At 39.4% G+C, this 24,687-nt stretch overlaps 2 protein-coding genes across 2 annotated transcripts; one reads left to right on the plus strand and one right to left on the minus strand.

Annotated features, from left to right (window-relative positions):
- Window positions 1–1,754: 1,754 nt before the first annotated feature.
- On the minus strand, window positions 1,755–10,193 carry chpfa (chondroitin polymerizing factor a). Its single transcript, XM_078261578.1, has 4 exons — window positions 9,687–10,193; window positions 7,770–8,334; window positions 5,923–6,105; window positions 1,755–5,817 (listed from the first exon to the last, which is right to left on the minus strand). Exons 1-4 carry the CDS (start codon window positions 9,974–9,976, stop codon window positions 4,555–4,557), a joined length of 2,301 nt encoding a protein of 766 aa, XP_078117704.1. The 5' UTR covers window positions 9,977–10,193; the 3' UTR covers window positions 1,755–4,554.
- A 3,526-nt stretch (window positions 10,194–13,719) lies between these two features.
- LOC144525090 (pyridoxal kinase-like) lies at window positions 13,720–23,669 on the plus strand. Its single transcript, XM_078261579.1, has 11 exons — window positions 13,720–13,992; window positions 14,952–15,006; window positions 18,498–18,602; window positions 18,999–19,082; window positions 19,514–19,548; window positions 19,880–19,965; window positions 21,762–21,807; window positions 21,907–22,018; window positions 22,186–22,322; window positions 22,445–22,511; window positions 23,001–23,669. The coding sequence occupies exons 1-11, from the start codon at window positions 13,912–13,914 to the stop codon at window positions 23,126–23,128; spliced, it is 936 nt and encodes a 311-aa protein (XP_078117705.1). The 5' UTR covers window positions 13,720–13,911; the 3' UTR covers window positions 23,129–23,669.
- The last annotated feature ends 1,018 nt before the right edge of the window (window positions 23,670–24,687 follow it).

The raw sequence follows: 24,687 nt of genomic DNA on the forward strand, positions 1-24,687 counted from the left end.
ATGAGCGCGTGGTGACACACACAGCTGTCAGGAGTTCCTAAGAAGGATTTCCATCCCATACCTGACAGACAAGGAAATGGACCATCACTGTAGTAACAAGAAACGCTTACATTTTGTACAGATGTGTCATGTTGTGATTATTTCCTCTGTTAGAACACATTTTATAAATGTTAAATATGGTAAATACGATAACTATTAAAGTTTAGATTGGTAAAACCAGTGCCTCCTAAATCCAGAGCCCAATTCACTTTGTTACTCCATGTTGTCCATTTTTTCTTCAGAACAGTGAAAATGTATTTCAATTTGCCACCCATTGTAAATCCTTTCCACCACTGATTAAGACATTGCTATAAAAATTACCAATAGACTGACAGCATCTCAAAGGTAGGTTTTGAGTAGACAAAATTGGACAACTCAGAGGGTGTTTGAAGAAGTGTTATCATGTAGTTAGGATAAGTAAGGTGATTTATTGACCATGCTTCTTAATGTCTAGCAATTAGTGTAACTCTGCTTCATCAAATACCCTCCAGGTGAACCCAAATTGTCATGAAAACTAATAACTTCTAGTTCCAGTTTCTAGGTGGGTAGATAGATACATGTATATTTATTGTTTTATTTTTTACAGTGTTACAGCAGCAAAATATCAGTCACACAGCACAGAATATACATGAAATACTAGGATACAATATACATGCATACAATATACATGAAATAATAGAATAGAATACAAGAACAAATATTTAAAATATATACAAGTTGGGAATACAAAATGTACAACTGCTTAATTAGTAATGATAAAGATGTAGATAATCTGCAGTAGATAGTCTAACTGCTTGTCAATCACTGCTCTTGCACACGCATTCATTCTCCCTTGTGGGGGGAGGGGCTTAGGAGACCGTTTTGGGCTTTAGCAGAAAGGGGGGAGGGACTGAGAAGTTGACGATGTTCACATTTTTTGGCTAAGTCCTGGATCTATGAGGACTAAGGTTAACTGCTCCTCAGATCTCTGCATGGTAAATTGAGACAGCTAGCTAGACTATCTGTCCAATCTGTGTTTTCTCTCGCACGAGTATTTTGCAGCGGCTCTGTGCGGAGTTTAGCGGCGCCCATGACAATTCTGATTGGTTTAAAGAAATGCCATTAAACCAGAGCACGTTTTCCTCCGATCCCCGAATGCTACGTGGAGTAGCCAGACTCTCCTCCAGCACGCTTTGGAGGAGGGTCAGGCAAAGCGAGACTACTTTCTGGGGGACTTGAAACTGTGTCCCTGTGTGGGAGGAGAAAGTCCTGGGATCAAACGTAAAACAAAGTACAAAATAATGACTTACAATTAACTCCCAGCTGCTCTGTAGTTATGTGGTTTTACAGCATGCCTCAGGGTAGTGCATATGGACCCTTGACAAAAACTAAAGCTATAATTAAGTTTGCAACGTTTTCCCTGTTTTTACCCAACCCAGACATCAGGAATACCTTGGGTCTGACATGGGCAGGAATGTTAACTGCAGTCCTACTGAGCACACGCTGGGAACATGAATGAGATAACCAGACCAGTTTGGGTTAGAAATATAATTTCTAAATGTTGTTCAGTAACACTGCTCACCTCAGCAACTGGCAGCCAGTCCTGGTCTAGGACCTGTGCTGCAGACAACGCTCTTTTGCTGACACCTAAAGGACAAACTGGATTGTGTACCTGCAATACAAAAGATACTATTTTCTTATCTTAAAAAAAATAAAGACAACAAAAAGAGGAAATGTTTATATTCAAATACTCTTTATTTAAAAATTACAATAATTCACATTTCATTGGGAATTACAGCACACAATTAAATGTGATGAGCATTAATTAAAAACGTATCGCTTTGGTTATACTAGTACCCTTATGCATAAAATAATGTGAACTGAAAGCTCCAAACATTGAGCAAACAAAAAATTTGCCTATGTAATTGCCTATTTTTTTTTAAATGAATTACTTGATTGAAAGTGAGAGTGAAATACACACATTTTAAATTGTCTTCACGGTCAAATGACATGATTTTCAAAGCACAACATGCAAAGTAAGATACAATATAGGTTTAATTTTGTCACCAAAAATAATAAAGTATAAATTGCTGTGTACATAAAGCTACAAAAGGCTTAAAAATAGAATCTATAAAATATTTATACATGTACAGAGAATGTCGTGAAAGCCTCTGTTAGTGCGGAAGTATTCAGAATCTGCATAATTCATAGAGAAATGACAAGATAAATAAGTTATGGACAAAATACTTAGAAACTTCACTTAGCGATGGTGGCTCTTTTAACAACACAGGGTGATTAATCTGCCACGCTTGCTTAATTTTAAGCTTCTCGCGTCTACAGGAGGCAGCACAATAACTTCATATTGTAATCTAAGCCTTCCATCTTTCACAGTGGTATTTGGAAGATTCAGTTTCCAATTCTACACATTAATAGTATCGTACTCTTCTCCTCTCGTCAAAGAAAGAGATGCGTTATAAAGTGACCTCTATGGTCTTTGTTCATATGGCAGAAAATACAGCAAACACTGTTGAGGATCACCACTGGATGTAGTGTTTCCAACACGTCCTTTGAATCCAATTAAAGTTAAATAAATGTATGTCAACGTTAAAATAATGTTGAAAAGTGTCTAGTATCAGCAAATACATTAAAGGTCTTGTCAAAAGAAATTACAGTGTATTTACTTAAAATTGAACAGAGAGCGCCTCATGTCATGAACCGTATGGTATTTACACTGCTGTACTTGCAGCTAATGTCTGAAATTAAAAGCCATGTCCTCATTGGACATCTAGCCAGTTGTGTTATCTGTAATATTGCACATTATCATATACTAATAACTTTCTGGTGTCTAGTACCGCTACCTCCACAACCACCACTCAATAATGTAGAAAAGGTCTCCCATTGGACTGCACTGCGACTGGGAGACAGCAACCCTTTCTAACACTGCGCTCAGGAAATGGAGGACAATGACATCATTCAATAACTTACAAAATCTTTAACAATGCAGTCCAAAATACTTTGGAACATTTACACATCTTCTTTTAGAGTATATAAACTGTCTTCTATACTTGATGATGTGGAAAAAAAATGTTTCATACATTCTTCGTTTCAATCATTTCTAAACTAATTCAATCCTGTTTTAAAGTACAACTTCAATGAGGACTCATCTGGGCGATCCATTCTTTGCCTCCGGATTGTACATTTTCTGGCAACATCAAAACGCTTTCATGGAGAAAAGTTTACCTTAAATACACACTGCTGGCCTACTGGAATACACTAGTCTCCATCTATGAGCTCTGAAGACCAATAGAAGATTTCTACTCTCTACCAACTCCTTCCCTGCTTTGTGGCACGTATTCAACCTGTGGATGGTTGTGATCATGACATTTCCAAGTCGCCTTTAAAAAAAATCTAAGGTTAACTGACTACCCATTCAATTCTCCCAGCTATGTAACAAGCTCTATCCACAGTAAAAGATAATTATCTCCCACCCATTCAGAACAGTTATTCATTTGTAAAGTTCTAATAAAAAACATCAGCTGTGTATCACCTGAAGCGGTGAACTGCAAAACTGTGTTACAAAGATAATTTCAAAACAGTCTGCATATGAAAAGTCAGTGTCAAGGCACATATACAGTACAAAGATGCACTTTTATAAATACTCAAATGAGTAACTATGTTTCAATGTGAAGGGGCACACAACCTGTGGTGCAATATATTAATGTATATCTATTAGTTCTATACATTAAAAGCTCCATTTAACAACATATTAGATATTAACATTAAATCAAATGGCATTCTAGAAATGTGAAAACTTGGCTGCTAGTACTTCTGAACCCACTGAAAAGCAACAAACTACTGTAGCTTTTTACCACTTTCAACTCATTGCTTTGGTTAAACTGATTCAATCCTCCCAAACAAAACTATAAGCAGCTGTGCGCAGCACTTTATCTCAAATGTGTCGATACTTCCCCAACTCAAAGTGGTTGAAGATATTTCTTCCAGGAGTTAATGAACCAAACAGCATAAAAATCCAAGTGAATATTGGAATTACACTGAACTTGTGGAGAACAAGACGACTCCAACGGGTTACCTATGTAGCCCTGTGTTGCATGGATGTGTAGTGAACACCTTAAACATAACAACTGGATACGCCAGCGCTACATCAAGGCTCTGCGGTTTTAAATTTCTGCAACCTAGTGGTCAGAAATTGCTTAACGCAGCTTTCAGAATCAGAGTAGCAAAAACACTTGGTTCTAGGAACTCATCTGTACGGACAAGTATTGTAAACTTGTAAGGAAAGGTTTCGTTAAGAATGTACTACATTCATTTTTCCAAACTAGCTAAAAACTAACAAACCAAATAATTCTCGATGCACACTGAAAGACTGAGAATGTCAGGCAGGGTCACACATGTAACCTCAGCCCCCAGACATGGGTTGTCCCAAATTTCTAGCTTGCATCCAGAGCTTATTACAACAAACACACAGCTTTTAACATCCATTTGAAGACATGCAGGAGCAGAAGTTCACTGGCGTTTTCAAGTGCTGTTTCCTTGTTCATGCTCAAACAGCAGCATGGCGAGCTGGGAGCGAGAACCGAGACCTTCCAAGTTGCTCTGAACACACCTATGATAGATGTCTTCACTGAGCCGCGGGTTGCAGGCTTGGAAGCTATACTGCTGGTGCAATGATGGCTCCACTGCCCTGAATACGTGCAGACCCGAATACTTTAAGAACATGTCGAAGATGTCCAGCGTCTCTAAAATCTCCTCGTTCTCCTGGACGTCTGCCACCATTCGGGTGCGTGTCGCCATGTAGTCAGAGTTGTAAAAACACGCTTCGTCAAATGATCTGCGGTCAAAATGGCCTGCGTCCTTGATCAGATCGACTGTGGCCGGATGCTGCTGGTTGTGATAGGCCACATCAGGGTTGAAGTCCTGGAAATGGATGGGGAAGAACACCTGCCAGTTGTTTATGGAATTCATGCGGCAGCGGTTCAGAAATTCTGAATTGACATTTGTGTTGACGTTAGCCAAGAAGAACAGTGAGTCAACTGGGTGCTTCTTCGAGATGATGTCCATGAATTTGATCTGGGATGGTGTTTCTGTCTTGACACTTATCCATGGGATTTTTACTGCGGGGTATTTGCGTTCATACGTGTTTATCTGAGTTTTCACGCTGGCAAATATATCATTCTGATTGACTTGCTGTGCCTCCACTGGGTCATAAATAAACAAGAATGTTAGGATGGCATTTTCACTGGTCTCAAAAGCATTTGAGGCAAAGACTTCCAGGAAATGGTCAACATAGCTCCGGTCCTGCAGAGTAAGAGGTATAATGATGTGAATCCTTGTAGCTTCAGTGACATAGGGCATGGGGATTATCTCAATCCGACTCAAAGGTCGCACCAGATGAACTCGCTTAGTGACGGAACGGCTGTGACCTTTTTGGTTCACCACTTCCAGCTGAAGGTCCAAGGTGTACTCCATGCCCCTGACGGGGTCAAAGCGCCTGTATCCGTTAATCAGCTGTTGCTTCTTCAGATGTAAGACAGGCTTGTACTTCTTGTTCAGCTCTATCATGGCTATGTCAATGACATCAGCCACATCCAAGCGGTCAATACCTTGCAGTTCACACTTTGGAGAGCCATCGATGCATGAATAAATCTCCTCCTCTGTAAAGTATTCCCACTTCAAAACTTCAAACCGAGATTTCGGTTCAAAAGGTGGATTGATCCCCACGGGCCACTGGGAGCTTCGGTTGCCGTCAAAAGCAACCACACTCACGTTCTTTATTTCTGCCTGTGGAAACACAAGAAGTGTTCAGATCTACACAGTTGCTGACCCGCCAGGTTTTTATTTTTGACTGAACCATGGGTGATTTGTGACACTTGAAAAGCAGCTTACCTGTAGCTTAGCAATCTCATCATAAATATTCTGGAGTTCAATCTCAGTGAAGTATCTGTGCAGCTTGTACATCTGTTCAGGGTCAGACACTGGATGGACAGTCAGAGCTTTCTTGAACGGTTCACTCTGTTCTTTAGTCAGATCAGAGTTTTTTCCCAACTCATAATGGTGGTACTGAAGGCCCTGAGAAGAAACAGAGACGTCTTTTCATGAGGCATCTTAAATCCGGAATGACAGAAACATGGCTAATGTTTTTCCAATCTTGGTTGTTATGCTGTGCTACTTTAAATTCTAACAGACATTACACGCTATCTAGACAGCATCTTGGGCTCATCGCCACTGCAAACAGGCTGGTTTCAATCATAATTGCATAGTGAATGGAAGACTTTTGTAAGAACTGAATACTATTGTTATACAACAACTTTCTATTCTCTTTCTAAGAGTTTTGATCATTTCAGGAATTACATTTGTTCTGGGAATATGAGGTTCTGCTTTATCTTAATTCATTTTTGCCACTTTTCATATATGATAAAGTATGATCACTACAGCATCAGGTTAAAAAGCACCAGTTAAGAATGTAAAGGATGAAACCTAATAACACAAATGACTGGCCCCAGAATCTCACTTAAAGACACATTAACTTAAGCTGAAAACAAAGTAGTCACCTAAGGAGCTTGAGTGATTACAAAAAGTGAATCCAATCTGATCAAGCTATTAAAAGAACAAAGAATGAAGACAATGCTTAACAGAGCAGCCACTCTGTTGTAAATGTTTGCCAACAGCCTGTAGTGGTACACATAGTGAAGCATTATCCGTGCCTAATTGTCATCAATGTTCTCTCTTAACAAAAAAAAAAAAACTGATGTCTGGCTCTTTGTTCAAGCTGTTTTCTTCACCCACACCAGGCCTTTTAACTTTCCCCCCTGCTTCCCTCCCTTATTTAGGGGGCTCTGCTGGAGCTCTTCTGGCTCAGGGCACTTAAGTTAGCCATGCAACTCACTCTCAACTGTGTAACAAGATGGTTTCCTGCAATGTGTCTTGGCCAAGGAAGAGAAAATGGAAGCAAAAGAAAGTGGAATAACGCACCTACAAAATACAAACCTTCATGTATATTGTATAATAGTAAGGATACAATTGAATTGATAACCCTTTGATAATATAATTTGAATATGTTGACAAAGACCACAAACTTTAGCACAGATGAAGCAAACTGTGCTAAATGCAACTAATAATCGTCTAGAGGGCATTGGGTCAGATCAAGCTCCACAGAGCTTGGTTGACCTTAAATGCTAATGACATTACATTACATTACAGGAGCAGAGCATGTTGACCCACAAGGGATTTTCACACCATTGAACCTAAGCAAGGCCGAACTCTCGAGCGTTCTGCGTGCCTGTTTACTTATTCCACATTGCTGCTGTAGCTGTAGAAAAAGAATGAAAGGCTAAAGGGTATTAGCAATCCACTCTGTAATATAAATACCACCTCTGTGCTACCGTGGTAATCACACTTTTATATAGCCGTCGGTCAGTTTTAAGTGCTGTTCCAGAGGCAAAGCATGATTTCTGCCGTGACAGTTTTGTTTTCCTGTCGAGAAGGAGAACCCCTGCTGTAACCATCTCACAACCGTTCTGAGTGACAGCCTGAGCATTTTTTCTCTGTTTCCTCATCATTCACTTTAAGTACGAACTGCCTCATTCTGCTCCCTTTAAACTTTAAACATTAACAAGCCGAGACACAGTTTTATAGATTGAAAAATGATCATTAGTATTCTTGAAAAGAGAGATGTATGGTGTTGAATAAGACCGGTGTAATCATGTGCCCCTTTAAGAATCCTCTCAACCTACCTGATATTCACTGACGCAGTTTGTGTTCGTGTAATCAATGATGCATCTTCCGAGCCACTCATCAGGCCTTGAACTCAGGATGTCATTCCTACAGTTTTCCAGGAAGGGCTGGAGTCTGAGGAGCAGGGTACGTGACAGGAGATACCCGAACCCTCCGTAGCAGTACTTCCCTTCCATTTCTCCACCTATAAACTCCTCAGGACTTCCCATGTAAAGCTCTTGATCTATACTCAGGTGATCCACCAGGGCTTTGATCCTGTCAGCTTCTGTGTATGCGTCATCTTGGACTAAGTAAAACCAGTCATACTCATTGATGTAATGGTCTAAAATGTATTTTATATTCTGAAACATGTTCCATATCAGCCTCTCGTCTCCATGAGAGATGACAAACATGCCGTGAGGGACTTTGCGGTTGCGCATGCCGGTGAAGAAGATCACAGTGTCCAGGTGATGGCCGATGGTGCGATTGACAGCTACACCCAGAGTGTTTATGGTGTTTTTGGAAGTCAGGACCCCGACCAACAGACGCTCTCGCATCCCCAACTCTGTGCTTATGTATTTAGCTCTGAAAAAGACATCAAACAGCTACTGAATAAAAGGTTAAATAAACATTTGAAATAAGAAAAGACTAAACCACTAGACAGTAAACTTTAACGCTGAACAATTCTGCAACTTACTGTCACACCAAAATCATTTTTTTGACCATCAGCTGTAGTTTATAAAAAGCTAAAATGTTGGATGCTGGCTAAATTTTCTTCAAGGTTCAAAGTCCACCAAATTTCATAGAAATGTTGGGTGTTCCTGTAATATCCTGTCATACAAACTAACAAGAAAACCATAAGCTCTCTGGAAAAATAAACATGCAAGGACCTGAATTGTGATTCATCACTGCAACCATGACCCAACCTAACTTTTATGTCTTTGTTATACTGTAGATGGCATCTATTATGCCTCTTGGACCTGCAACAATTTTTGGATTAATCGATTAGCAGATAGAACGAAAATTCATCTGCAATTATTTTTCCAAGCAAAAATTTCTAACATTTGCTGGTTTAAGCATCTCAAATGAAAAAATTTGCTACTTTTCTTTGACATTAGTAAATCAAATATATTTGGGTTTTGAACTGTTGGTCGGAAGAAAAACCGCATTCGAACACATCATTTTGGGCTCTGGGTAGTTGTGATGAGCATTTTTTACCACTTTGACATTCCATAAACCAAACAATTAATCGAAAAAACATTCTGTATTAATCAATAATGAAAATAATCATTTTACCCTTTATATTACAACATGCATATTAACACTGGTTGCCTGTATGGAACCTGGATGCTGAACTGCTTTAAGATCTAACCTCAGTGGAACTTTTCCACAGAGAAAAGAGTCTTTCTGAGAATTGCAAAACAATGCAACCACTTTGGGTGTGAGGGCTAACACTGAAACATGGTCTCTATCCAGGAAATCTTGGAAACGCCTGCGTTTTTACAAAGAAAATGTAGGGCACTCATTCAGCATGGAAACATGGCACTCAATGTAGGCCTAGTTAATCTTAGCTCTGTGGCAGGGAATGTTAGCAGGTAGAAACCAGCAGAGGAAATGGATCTGTAGACTTCACATTTTATCAGACTTTCTGGCAATTTCATCAAGGCCAGTGACATCAGGGAGAGATATTTGGCTTTTTAGTCTTATTCTTAATGCTGTCTGTGTAAAATATCATACCCACATGACAACCAGTGACACCTGTACAGCAATATGTGAACAAAGATTGATTTATCAGTCATCTTTTACTGAGGATGAGCTCCGGCCTGTAGTAGCTCCTGTAATGATGTGGCCTGTATTCAAAACAAGTATAAGCCATATTGTAAACCTAGTTACAGACTGTGTTAACCAGTTGAAGTAACTGGCCATGCAAAGCTTACCTGAAAACTTTCTTTGGGGCACTCTGTTGGACTTGTTTATAAGGGACTATTCTTGGTTCAAAATCCTCTTCGGACTCCACATCGTTGATAGTCGAAATAGAGTTGGGCTTTCGGGCTCCTTTGAGCTGCCCATCCTGACCCACAGTCACATCCTCACCCTCCTTGCCGTCTAGGTAGCATGCTTCTTCCGTCCAGTTTACACTCAATAAACTCAACGTGAACCCTAAAGAAATACCGATTATCACCGGGCCGACCGACCGCAGGACAGAAATAAACGCTGAAAATCTCATCTTGTGCGTCGGCTCCTCTTGCTGACAGCCCCGCGTCGCTTCAAACGCGTCCAAACAAGGCCTCTGATGCAGGACAGGTCAACTATACATCAAGGCTGACTCGAAGCAGCAGTAACCACATTCAACTTAAGAAAAAGATGTAACTTCTTCCTTAAATTTTACGCAGGACTCTTACGTGTCAGTGTAGCTGCTAACTGGCTCCTCCCAGGCCTGGCCAGACGTTAGCGTCAGAGGCAGGTCTAGTTCCAGACTGTGTGGAAGAATTCAGGCTGCGCAGGGCGGAGGGATATTCAACAAGACCCACTGATTGAAGGCAGGGAAATGTGAACTGGAACACAACCAAAGTCCCTCTGTCTGTTTACACCAGGTGATGACCTCCATTCATACATGCTGTCATATTTACTGAGTTGAAAAAGGTAATGTTTTAATCACTTCTGTGCAGTTTTTCTCTTTTTAATTTAAATTAAAAACTGAAATTACAAACAGCTATTAACCTTTTCAAACTTTAACATATTGGCCCAGCTCATATCAAAACAAAACCATAAAAGTTATCAAACCATCAAATTTGTCAGTGACTTTTGACTGGTACTGTAACTGCGTTCACCTTCAATTTTAGGTATTTGTACTACTGTACTTGAGGATTTCTATTTCATGCCACTCAATACTTACCTTACATACCACTGCACCACAATTAAGAGGACAACGTTTTACTCAACTACACACTCAACTACACACTCTAGTTACTTTACTGTGCATATAAGCTGCACATTGACTAACTATAAGAGATATGCTAGTAACACATTAATGCATCAGTAATAATAATTTATATAATATATAACAGTTTAATAGAGGGGCCATTTTTCTGCATTGAGTACTTTTACTTTGATACTTTAATTAACTAATGATACTTAGTTTTAGACTTAAGTAACACTTTCAATGCAAGACTTTTACTTGTAATGGAGTATTTTGGGTGTGGTTTTGCTACTTAAATAAAGGATGTGAATACTTTCTCCGCCATTGTGGGACTGACATGCACCTTCATGCCTTTCTGGATGAACACCTTCATTAGCAGACTTATCCCAACAAGGTGCTCCACTGAATGCACAGGTCTTCCCTCCCTGGCCGTCAGTGCTCCCTCAGCGCTGGACACCGAACACTTTACACTGACAAGGATTATTACCATGTGCTCGAAAACTTCAAACTCCATCCTCCACTCCAGAGTTACTGTTACTGCTTTTATCACTTTCATTCAAGTTCTATCTTACAGTAAATTATCTCATCTAGAAGAGAGCAATGGTGACTATAATACAAATATAGTGTATCTTGTGTATCTTATTATCTTTTGTTGCATTCATAAGGTACACATCCAGTCTGTCTGTATTAATACAGTTTGTATAATTTGTACGTATTCAGATGTTTAATTTAAGATATTTAAGTTTATTCTATTTTTCCAGGTCACTTGTTTTTCTCTTGCTGGCAGTCCGGTCTAGCCTCCAGATATACCAATGATGTTCTATGGGCTGGGCAAGAAAAGAAAAGAAGGTTGATTTTTGTGTCTTGTGTGAATGATTAAAATCAATATGAGCTTTTAAAACTGTTTGTTATCACAGATTTTACAACCCAATGAAATACATTGTTTTTTAATTGAATTTACCTTATTTACCCAATTCATACCACAATACTTTTTATCCTAAGTTTAATATTAGTACAATAGTGTACAGACACACTTCAGTCAAGTTTCTCAGTACCATCATTATTAATGAAAAGTAATCAGTCTACCAGATGCCTCTGTCTGCAGCTGCTTCATTTGTATTGCAGTAATGATTAGCTCAGCTTTCAGCTCATCCACCTGGCTCTCGCTGTTCTCTATCTGTCCTCTGTGCTCCTCACCCAGATGTCAGGGCCAGTGTGCTTTGTGGTCTGCTCAGTCCACCCTTCAACTGCATCATTTTGAGTCCTTACCTGAAACTCACTGCCCATGATCTCACCCACCCTCCCCCCTGAGCCACACAGCCTGAGCAACAGAATAAGAGACTCTTCATTGTCCAGGATGAGTCTTTACATTTTTTTTCTTCCCTTCACATCCTCCTAAAATATAAATATAGAAAGTATCGTCTCTTAGAATATTATGATTGTGCTTTACATCCTTTTTCATTTAGTCAGGTACAAATCTATTCTCAGCTCTCTTGGGCCCTCTAGTGGTAATCAAGATACTTACCTCAGTTAATCTGAATTTGGATCATATAAAATTGTTATTCATAGATCAAGGATCAGGAGTTAGAGAATAAACAATGACTTACAGTGTTTTACATTTGGCTCCATACATTACTGAATACAACCAACAATGACACCAAACCATTTTCTAATAATTGTTTGCCAAATTCTTTTAGGTGTGGACTATTTTACATAGACTGCCAAAACTCACTATTAAACAAATTGTTTACATGTGCACAGGTCTACTACTAAATGTGATGACACTTCACCCATATATGGTGCTACACAATGAATTTAAATGGTCATAACTCGGAGGTCATGAGTCTGACAAACGTTTTTGTGTTTGCGCAATCCATCCTCATACGAAAGTTCTGCAGTCCAGCTTTAATATAACAAGTCATGGGCAAAAGTCACGCAGATCCTGATGCAGATCAAGAATCAAGAATCACAACTTTTTATTATTATTAAAATAGCTAATTTAGAGCAGAGACAGAAGTGTGTGCTCTCTTAGCACTTAATTGGTTATATTTTGTTGGTGATGTATTAGTTTTATGTAGACATGAAGGTCTGAAAATCTGATTGTGAAAATCATCTGAATTGTTTTCTTTGCAGTTTGAAAATGTATGTGCTGTATTCTGAATATGGTAGGCTATATATTTGGCTAATTAACTGTGTTTTCTAATGGGACAGTTAGATTTACATTTAAAAATTCATTTATTCAACACTGGGAATACGCAGAACTAAACAGACTGTAACTTTGGAAGCTATGGACTTGATTTGTATAACAGAATGCTGAAGCCTCATATCAACTTCAGATGAACTGTGGGATGTATTTTTGCACAGAGGTAGAACTGTGGATTTTGTCCCCCATCACATGAATTGAAAACGCATGAGGACGGGATCTCTTAAAGCGCAGTATGAACAGAAGGAATTATTACAGCAAATAAATCCTGTTGCAATGTTCATATAGGCCCTGGATATTATTTTAAGACAAAAATTGTGAATCTATACTTTAACTCAGTGTTTCTCAAATGGGGGTACGTGTACCCCTAGGGGTACTTTGGAGTACTGCAGTGGGTACGTGAAATGTTTGCAAAAATGCTAATTTAAAAATATGTCATGCATAATTCCTAAAATAATTATACTATAATAATGATTGAATTAAGTGATGGATTCTAAACATTTGAAATGTAGCATTTAAATGTTTTTGTTTAAAAAGGTTGTTGTTTGGTGAATCTATCACTGCCGGCACTGTATTGTACCTCTTTTTATAGACTTGTTTTTCTACCGAAAATGTTTTGCGCTGGTCAGGGGGTACTTGGCTCAAAAAAGCAATTCAAAGGGGGTACAATATTGAAAAAAGTTTGAGAAACACTGCTTTAACTAACTGAAAGCTAAAGCAAAGCCCGTCTACTATATTAGAAATTCTTTGGCTAAAGTAAACGTTTTTATATTTTGTTAAGAAGATGGTGTCTCCCACATTCCTCATGAGCCTATGAATGCACCAGTTTAGGTGTCCTTGTAGCTGCCTGAAGAAAAACTAAATGTCACTAGCGCTAGCAGCGGCGTCGCTTCTGCCCTTCAATGCTGGAGTTTTTGCTCACATGCTAGCTAATTGTCACCGTGTCAGAGCGCGTACACGTTTTTAATGCAGCTTTAAGATCGGTTACGTCTGTTGTCTCTGTTGGTTGTTTTTAAACGCAGTCGTTGTAATTTCGGTAATGGAGTGTCGTGTGTTGTCCATTCAGAGTCATGTTGTCAGGGGATACGTTGGGAACAAGTCGGCAACATTCCCGCTGCAGGTAAGAACTGGATCTTAACGTTACATACACAGACGTCTCAGCTGAGGCAACACAGTGGAGAAAACAGCATAAAACGGAAAGAAAAATATATAGGGAATGCATTTCGTATACAGCGTGACTTCCTGATTTGTGAAAGGAGTTTTGCGTATATTGTAATGTTGTATGAGGAACCTTTCATGTGCTGCAGAAAAATCATAGGCCGATTTCCAGTGTTTAGACTTTACCACCTAGCTTAAAAGATAATGGCTGTAAAATAAAAACAATACTGAAATATCCCTAAACTCAATGAAAAAACTCATCTAAATATGAGCCACTTTTCAAGTTTGAGAATGATTTAGAGCCCGGTAGCAAGCAGTGCAAACCGATTGTAAAAGTTGGAGCTTTGTTTAGCTATATGTTTTTTCTTGGTGTATTGAATTTAATGTCCCAGAGGACAGTGCTGCTGCTGTTGTTGTTTTTTTAAAGGTTTGCAATCATGCTAGTGATAGTTTTCCCCCATGCAGAAGGCCATATTAAAGCACCATACCATTGTTTCAGAAATACCATTTTACATTATAACTGTCATATTTAAAAAAACAAAACACTTTGAAGTCTTTAAGATGTTTTAATTTGATTTCCCACTCTAGACAAACATGTCTGAGACTTACATAAGCTAGTTAGTAAATCCATTATAGTGAATATCATGTTTGCATTCTAATTATGTCAGTGTTTCTTGGATGGAATTGATTGAACTGAAACTTTTGCATTGTATAACCATGCAGAGACAACACAAGTTAAACAGTATCCATTTTATGGTCCTTATCTCAAACAAGTTTCCTGCAAAAGCTTTGCAGGATATTATTTTCAGACAGTCCACAGAAATGAATCGCCATGCTGTTCCCACAGTACAGTGACATTCAGGAGCTCCTTAGACCTCATTGTTCTTTGTTTTAACAGCTGCTTCATTTCTCTTTTCTCAGGTGCTGGGCTTTGAAGTGGACTCTATCAACTCTGTGCAGTTCTCCAATCACACAGGTTGGCTGAGTGCTTTTAAATTGCCCCGTGTGAAAAAACCGAGTGACTTGTATTCAGTTTCACAAAGCATATTAAGTAATTTCCCACTTTCTGAACAACTTGACCCTTCCCTTCTATTCAAATATGAAGCTATGTGTTTTGTTATGTTGTAGTACACTAGTTGGGAATGCATTGTCTTTAGTCAAAAACTATTAAGTTGTGATCCATGTGGTGTCATATAGTATCTGAGAGGATCTTTTGTGTAGACCGCTATCAGTGGTTTTAATTGCATCTTGTGCTCTACCAGCACACACAAGGACACACAAAAGACCTCCAGCCCATAACGATGCATGTTTCAAAACATTCAAAAACTGACTTTGTAAATGATTTATTGGGTACGTATTTGTTAAGGAAACACACAACATGTCTGAGTAAAAAACACTGAACACTGTTCAAGGGTTAGTTCGGATTCACTAAAGTCACACTATGGGGGCTTTCCGACCGGAGGGATTTTTGCAGTTCTTAGAACTAAACGTTCCTAGAACACTTTTTTCGTTCCGACAGGAAAAATTTGGGGATTTTTAAGTTCCTCTGGCCGCAGTAGCGTACTTTTTTAGCTCCTACTTCAGAGCAGGGTCTTTTCCCTTTTCCTAGGTGTACTTGATTGGTCGAACTTATAAGTCACACCCACTGCCAACTCGGAACTTGCAGACAGAGCAACAACCAACAACGGGACATTTTTAACAATTTTCACCATCTTATTCATCATTAAATTCACTTCTGACGTTTTAGGCGAGAAATTAACTGTTTAGATTTCGAATATAGACAGTCTTGCGAAAATTGATGCCGAATTGACAATTTGCTTCAAAGTTTTCGGAGTTGAGAAGCTGATGAAGTGAGGTGACAGCCAGCAAGCGCCTGCCCCGGCCTCTAGCTCGTCGCTCGGCCAGTCATGCTCAGACACCTCGCTGTAAGCTGGAGGTCTCTCAGACCGCTCTCGTAAATAAGAGGCTTTTATTTCGCCGTTGACGGTTCGTTTGTTTAAATATCACAACACATGTCCATCATAAGATTAACGGGAACCTGTGGTTAACTGTCTTTTCGGAGTTAAACTCCACAAGCGTGTGCTGCGGCTCGCCGGCCGTCACACACACACACACACACACACACACACACACGTCCACAGCGCAGCAGGCAGAGGCGGGGTCTGTTCCGAGTATAATAAAGCCCCGTCTGTGTTGAGCAAAACATTACGTGAATTACTACGAGACTGGACGGAATGCGGAACTCGGAAAAGTGGACTGATGTGGAGGTGCAGGCACTGCTGGCCATGTACGGCCTCCTCCATGCTGCTTTGTTGTTGTTGTATGTGGCGCTAAGGTCTAGTGACGATGCTATAAAGACCGTTGCCGTGCTTGCGTCACTCCCTTACCCCTCCTACCAGTCCCTATGGCCACTTGGCCAGTGGGAATGCAAACGGAAAAAAAGATTTTGGGGGAGAGTAGTTCTTAGAATTGCTTAGAAGTGTACTTTTCCTCTAAAAAGTACAAGTACTATCCGGTCGTAAAGCACCTAATAACTAGTCTTGACTAACCAGACCTATCTCCACAGCACTGTGTCAGCACTAGAGAAAGGTCTTGAAGCACCCATTATCATTCTGCTAAATGGGAAAAAATGCTCTGCCTTGTTTGTATTTCTTCACAATGAAATCAATCACAATCGTCTTGGGTGGCGGTGCCCTTGCAAGAAGGGGAGGAAAATTCCAGCCAAAATAGTCGTAAAATGGCAGGCTTATACCCACAGTCTTCATTCGGTGAGTCAGACTACACAATAACACAAACAAGCTAACCGATCGAGGCAGCCATAGACAAGCAACTCCCGTGTTCTGCAAGGTCAAATCGCTGTTGGAGGAGTCTTGTAGCTTTGAAGAGAACATAGATCAATAAACTGGCTTCAGTTCCCCATCTGAAAGGTCTGACTGATAGCAAGGTAAAGCGGTGAAAATATTCTAAATATAGCATACACTTAAACTGATAGTAACTTTTTAAGGTTGTCCTTTTTTTAGGTGGCTAAAAATATATTTTTTTGCTGCTGCCCGCCTCCACAGCTGTACATAGCTTAGCTTCTGTGTTGGTACTCCTGCCTGCTTCTCCAAACTGGGGGTGTGCCGAAGGCCATACACTGTAGGTAATACACTGACTATGGAAAAGTACCTCATACGACCCCACTTTAGTATCCAAACTAGCCTTTTGAGTGACACTCCCACACCGCCGCACAACCCTGCGCTAATCGCCTGATTTGGTGTGAATACATCCTTTGAGGATGATTGCACATTGGATTTTTCACCCTACATTTCCCAAGATTCTTTTCAGTCAGTTGCTCTAAATGCACTTTTATTAGGTGATCTGACTGAGAGCAAATAAAATTGGACTGTAAGCTGAAAATAAAGTCAGCAAACCGGCCCAGTAATGTTGCACGTCATATTACACAACAATAGCTAAAGTTTGCTGTAAGGCTGTAACAGCAACAACTCTTAGTAAATTGAAATGAGCAAGGGTGTGTGTTATTGCTCGTCAATTCAATGTTTACTTTGAAAGAGGAAAAATACGATACAGTATATGCTTCACTATAGTCATTTTGTGCAATGGGGCAGTTAAACTGATTATCCATTATGGGAAAAACTGAATGTCTTAAAGTGAAACTTGTTGGCTGAAACACCTGCAGAGAGGACAAGATTATAATCTGGGGTTCATGTGCCAAAGAATTTGAACAATGTGCTTTCACCACAGGGGCAGGAGACATTTGCACCACTTAAATTAATAGAAACATCTGAAGAGACTGGTCAGCATGAAGAAAATTACACAATTTGTGTAGACTCAAATCCTGCTTCCAGTTTATACTAGTAGGTGTAAACAACATTAATATTCAGAAATGCTCACTTTCATTAGAGGCATTAATGCACACAGTCGTTCCCCTCCAACAAGTTTTCTGTTAAGTCCTCCCTGCAGGAGGTGCTCTCGCTGGCTCAGGGTCAGATTTGTGCTCCCCGTGAACAGTATGAACATACCAAAAGTGTGTTTGTGTGTGTCCATTCTGTGTCCAATCATTTGCAGTCAGAACAGCTTTTTAAGGTTTATTCCAGGTCAGTGGTCAAAGAGGGACAAAGAAAGGGGGAGGCTGGCAGCTAGGATACAGGCATCCCATTCAGTCAGTGTGGAGGCCCCTGTTTGGCGCTGGGCACCACAGAGGAGAGGGACCTCAGCAGAGGGAGTGGGGGGGATGGGAAGACAGAGCAAAGAGGAGAAAAACAACTCGGTTACTAGTTACACTAATTGTTTCGATTGATTCACAGCAGGGCTTATACAACGTTACAATGTTTTTTCTTAGTTTAAGTAGTGTAAAGTTTGTTTCATGGTTTCCCACAGTCTTAAAACATCTTGATTTTGATTTTTCAAAGTCAATGTCTTGTTGTTATGTAATTTTGAACCTCTGTTCTCCCTCTTGAATACTAGGCTATGCCCATTGGAAAGGGCAAGTGCTGACAGCAGAGGAGCTAAATGAGCTATATGAGGGCATTAAGCTCAATAAGGTGAACCACTATGACTACATCCTCACAGGTGAGTCCAAACAGTGTATCCCTGTAGAGGAAAGAAATATGGATCCCGAGCAGCTACATTGTACAACAGCTTTGTTTTGCTCTTAGTAGAAGAGATACTAAATTCTCCTCCAACAGCAGCCTCAGCAGGACAGACATTCAGTGCAACCACACTATACTGCTGCATGTTGAATGAAGGGGCACGTTTTCCCCTCAAAGTTATCGATGTACAGACACTAGTGCACCTGCATTTCTTTGACTTACTCACTTTTTCAAATTTGACCATTAGTTTCAATGGGCTGCCATAGATGGATTGATAGACTTTGATCAGTGGTTGGAGTACTTTGAGAGTGAACAGCAAAGTAAAACAGACTTATAGAAGATCATTTTGTCTTTATCACACTTTGTTCGCCCCAAGGGTACAGCAGAGACACATCCTTCCTGGAGATGGTGGTCGACATTATTAAGGAGCTGAAGGAGGCCAATCCCAGCCTGGTGTACGGTGAGTGTACATTTCAAATTTCAATAACCACTATTGGTTAGTTGAATCGATCTGTTGATGGACAGAAATATTATGATAATCAATCGATCTATTTTGATAATCGATCAATCGTTTGAAGCTAAAGTGCTAAATATTTCATAGTTCCAGCTTTTCAGTTGTGAGAAGTTGCTGCTTTTCTTTGTATCAATGTTTGTATCAACTGTTGGTCAGACCAAATGAATACATTGATAACATCAGCTTGGACTTTTTTCTCATTCATTTCTGACATGTTACAGTTGATCTGTTAATCGATTAAAATAATCAGCAGCTTATTCTATAATGAAAATAATTATTAGTTACAGGCCTAACAGAGTGTAAATTGTGTTCTTAACATAAGTCCAAAGGTTAATTTTGAGTCTTTTTTTTTCTTTTCTTTTTTTTCCCCCCCACAGTTTGTGATCCAGTTATGGGAGACCACGGTGCTATGGTAAGCATCTTACAGTGAATTCCCCTTTTTCTTCTTCCAAACTATACAGTTGATGAAGGTTTACTGTACTACTGTATACTCTCTTTGTACTTGTCCTACACGCCATTCAAAACGTTAACTTTTAAAGAACTATATACATTTTGATTTATATAATATTTTGTATTTACAACTAATTGTGGCAAAGGAATCTTATTTCTTCCATTCATATTGTTATTATGTTTTTTCACTTTGGGAAATCCATAATTTTGAAAAAGTAGGTCTCACTAGTAGTGCAAGGAAAACCAGGTTAAAAAACATGGAAACGATAGCTTGTTATTGCTGTCTGTTTCAGTACGTTCCAGAGTACCTGCTGCCCGTCTACAGGGACAAAGTAGTGCCTTTGGCTGACATCCTCACCCCCAACCAGTTTGAGGCAGAGTAAGTGCACTTCCAATGATCATAAACAATGTTAATAGTACACAGTGCAACATCGTTTGAAAAACATCCATAAAAGCTAGCTGTGAAAATGAATTGGGGGATGATAACTAATTTGGCATTATTGGCTAATAGGGAGAAATATTAGATGAGTCATTGATCATTACTTGATACAGGTAAATACTTATTGGTATACAGTGGGGCAAAAAAGTATTTAGTCAGCCACCAATTGTGCAAGTTCTCCCACTTAAAAAGATGAGAGAGGCCTGTAATTTCCATCATTGGTACACTTCAACTATGAGAAAAAAAATCCAGAAAATCACATTGTAGGATTTTTAATGAATTTATTTGCAAATTTCTCGGGAAAATAAGTATTTGGTCACCTACAAACAAGCAAGATTTCTGGCTCTCACAGACCTGTAACTTCTTCTTTAAGAGGCTCCTCTGTCCTCCACTCGTTACCTGTATTAATGGCACCTGTTTGAACTTGTTATCAGTATAAAAGACACCTGTCCACAACCTCAAACAGTCACACTCCAAACTCCACTATGGCCAAGACCAAAGAGCTGTCAAAAGACACCAGAAACAAAATTGTAGACCTGCACCAGGCTGGGAAGACTGAATCTGCAATAGGTAAGCAGCTTGGTGTGAAGAAATCAACTGTGGGAGCAATTATAAGAAAATGGAAGAGATACAAGACCACTAATAATCTCTCTCGATCCGGGGCTCCACGCAAGATCTCACCCCGTGGGGTCAAAATGATCACAAGAACGGTGAGCAAATATCCCAGAACCACACAGAGGGACCTAGTGAATGACCTGCAGAGAGCTGGGACCAAAGTAACAAAGGCTACCATGAGTAACACACTATGCCGCCAGGGACTCAAATCCTGCAGTGCCAGACGTGTCCCCCTGCTTAAGCCAGTACATGTCCAGGCCCGTCTGGAGTTTGCTAGAGAGCATTTGGATGATCCAGAAGAGGATTGGGAGAATGTCATATGGTCAGATGAAACCAAAATAGAACTTTTTGGTAAAAATGCAACTCGGCGTGTTTGGAGGGGAAAGAATGCTGAGTTGCATCCAAAGAACACCATACCTACTGTGAAGCATGGGGGTAGAAACATCATGCTTTGGGGCTGTTTTTCTGCAAAGGGACCAGGATGACTGATCCGTGTAAAGGAAAGAATGAATGGGGCCATGTATTGTGAGATTTTGAGTGAAAACCTCCTTCCATCAGCAAGGGTATTGAAGATGAAACGTGGCTGGGTCTTTCAGCATGACAATGATCCCAAACACACCGCCCGGGCAACGAAGGAGTGGCTTCGTAAGAAGCATTTCAAGGTCCTGGAGTGGCCTAGTCAGTCTCCAGATCTCAACCCCATAGAAAATCTTTGGAGGGAGTTGAAAGTCCGTGTTGCCCAGCGACAGCCCCAAAACATCACTGCTCTAGAGGAGATCTGCATGGAGGAATGGGCCAAAATACCAGCAACAGTGTGAAAACCTTGTGAAGACTTACAGAAAACGTTGGACCTCTGTCATTGCCAACAAAGGGTATATAACAAAATATTGAGATGAACTTTTGTTATTGACCAAATACTTATTTTCCACCATAATTTGCAAATAAATTCATTAAAAATCCTACAATGTGATATTCTCTCTCATTTTGTCTCATAGTTGAAGTGTACCTCTGATGAAAATTACAGGCCTCTCTCATCTTTTTAATTGGGAGAACTTGCACAATTGGCTGACTAAATACTTTTTTGCCCCACTGTATCTGTAACTACTGGCTTTTTTACACAGGCTATTAACTGGGAGGAAAATCACCACAGAGGAAGATGCTGTTGAGGTGAGTATCAAACGTATTTCTCACTTTGCTGTATCTAGTTTGGTTTGTCACTCCAAAAAGTACAAAGCTTAATGAAAAGGGACCCCTCCTACTTTCCAGGTGATGGACTTGCTTCATAAAATGGGCCCAGAGACCGTGGTCCTCACCAGTTCAGACCTGCCCTCAAAACGTGGGGACCAGTTTCTGGTGGCCCTCGGGAGCCAAAAAATAGGTGAAGTACCAGACCAACTTTCTCCAGACAGAATGTCAACTTACTTCTGTTTATTAGGCATTTAGGATTTTACTCTTTATTTGGGTTTTTAATTTTTGATGGACTTTCTGGAGAACTTTTGCCCCTGGCAGTTTTTAATATCATTATCCTGTGTGTCCTCACTGTAGTGAAACCAGATGGGACCAACACCAGTCAGAAAATCTGCATAGACATCCCCAAAGTAGATGCTGTATTTGTGGGGACAGGGGACCTGTTTGCTGCCTTGTTGCTAGCCTGGACTCACCATCACCCCAAAGACCTGAAGGTCGGTAGCACACTTGACTTTTCAATCAAAAAGCTGATGAAATATGGTCTAATTATGTTCCTACACTGTTTAATAAATTAATCCCAACTATTGTAACCTTGTCTTTCTTCTGTTTTTCACAGGCTGCCTGTGAAAAGACTGTTTCAGTCATGCACCATGTCATTAAGAGGACCATTACTTATGCCCATGGTAGGGATTGTGTGTGTTTATTGACTTCTGTATTTCATGTGGTCTCATGTGGTCTCTCTACTTTATCTTGAAGTCATTTACTGAACATAAAGGAACACTGTTTGCTTCCTTCTGCAATTGTAATATTCTGCTACAATTGTAATATGTCAACCAGTAGTGTGCCTTATGTAGAGACCACTAGCATTATCTTAAAAAAACAATTGTCGAGACACACATCTCAGTTGATTACATTACTCTAGATACCATAGTTTGCCATCTCACAGATTTGGGTTTGCCATTGTTAGGTATTGAGTAACAGTAAATTACATGTAGAAGGAGGCACACAAGTAATGTCATAACTGTTGCTCCTATAACTACATAAACAAAGCCACAAGAGGATTAACAGCCTTAGCATTCTGATACAAGAATGACCCTTTTATTGCTAGGTTGACCAGAAAAGCCAAAGTCCAAAAACCTGGTGTTCTCTTATAACTACTTTTTCTCTTTCAGAGCTGGCTGGACCTGGGAAAAGGCCCAGTCCTGCACAACTGGAGCTGAGGATGGTTCAGAGCAAAGCTGACATTGAGAATCCTGCCATTGTAGTGGAAGCTAAGGTTTTACAAAAGTCTTCACACTGAAGACCGTAACGTTATCGTGAACATTCACATCGTGCTGGTACAAATCGGCTTCAAATGTGGGCGGTCCACCAGACACATGTAGGGTTTTCACATCAAAGACTGTCACGTGTCTCTGCCTTACAGAATCTAAGGGAGTACAACTAAGTATGTTCTCATGAGCGGGGTCTGCAGGATTTGTTGTATGTACATTCTGCTCACAAACACACTGGAATCACTGCCATATTCGTCTGTACTATGGCCTGTATAGACATCATCTGCCATTCAAAAGAAAAAAAAAAGGACATTAGCCAGTTAGGTTTAGGTTTAAAGATAGTGTAGTGTACTTGAATCCTCCTTAACATGGTAAAAATGATTTCTGGCTATAAAACAACTCATCTCAATTATGCTGAATAGACGCAAGCATGACTATGCCTCTACTTGTTTTGGCTATGATCGTAAATAAGGACTAGTCACATTTACTGATTTAGGCCACAAGTAACACAATACAAAAGCAAAGGGGTTAACAGCTTATGGTGAAAGTATGTATGTATGTGTGTGTATATATATATATATATATATATATATATATATATATATATATATATATATATATATATATATATATATATATATATTTCTTAACAGTGATGCCAGATTCACAGAGCATTTTATAGCATTGTGAGTTTTCTAAAATGACTAATAAAAATGTATGAATGCATGCAGTGTGCTTAAAATGCATTTTGGTGTTTTGTCATGCACTTTAAGTTAAGTGTAATCACCTTATACAACTAGATTGGATGCATTATACGTGCTGAAATGTGTATTGTGACTCCCACAAAATGTCAAACATCATATGCAATTAGTATGTAGTCTATACAGTTCCTTTACCCCAATTTGTTTCACTTCAATTGTAACTTAATGATAATCATAAGAATAGTTGATGTCTAAAATTGTTCTTTTAATCAATTTTCTGAAAAAGTTTTCCACCTCCTTTTTTAATTATACATTGATGTGTTGAACTAGCAGATGTATAACATGTTAGATCCATGTCTTAAGCATCTCAAATTGAGGTATTTGCACAGATAATCTTTATATATGTACTAATGATCATTGTTTTCATTTTTGACTGTTGTCATATCTCAACAAAAGAGTCGGTATGAGAGACCATGCTGTATAATAGCCTTAAAGGGGTAAAGAAGAAAAACATTGGTTGTCAATGTTTTTCCTCAACCAATGTAATAGTTGATCCTCATACATAATGTTAGAAAGTCAAGTGCCAAACCTTGAGCTGCTGCTCTTACAGAGCAATATAAGAATATAAATAATAAATGATTCATATTTTACTGAAACTGTTTTGATTTATTTTTTGTATTGCTAGGTTGTTTTTATCTTTATTTTACCAGGAATTTTCCCATTGAGACTCAGTCTCTTTTACAAGGGAGTCCTGGCCAAGACAGCAGCATAAAAAGTTTAAACATAAAAACAAACAAACGACGATTTCAAGATAAGTCTTTTTACTGATACTTTGTTTCTTTATGTCTATTAACTCTTGGTAAAAGAGCAAACTAAAGCCACAGTTC

Source organism: Sander vitreus, chromosome 11 (genome assembly GCF_031162955.1).
Source record: "Sander vitreus isolate 19-12246 chromosome 11, sanVit1, whole genome shotgun sequence".
Classification (NCBI taxonomy): domain Eukaryota; kingdom Metazoa; phylum Chordata; class Actinopteri; order Perciformes; family Percidae; genus Sander; species Sander vitreus.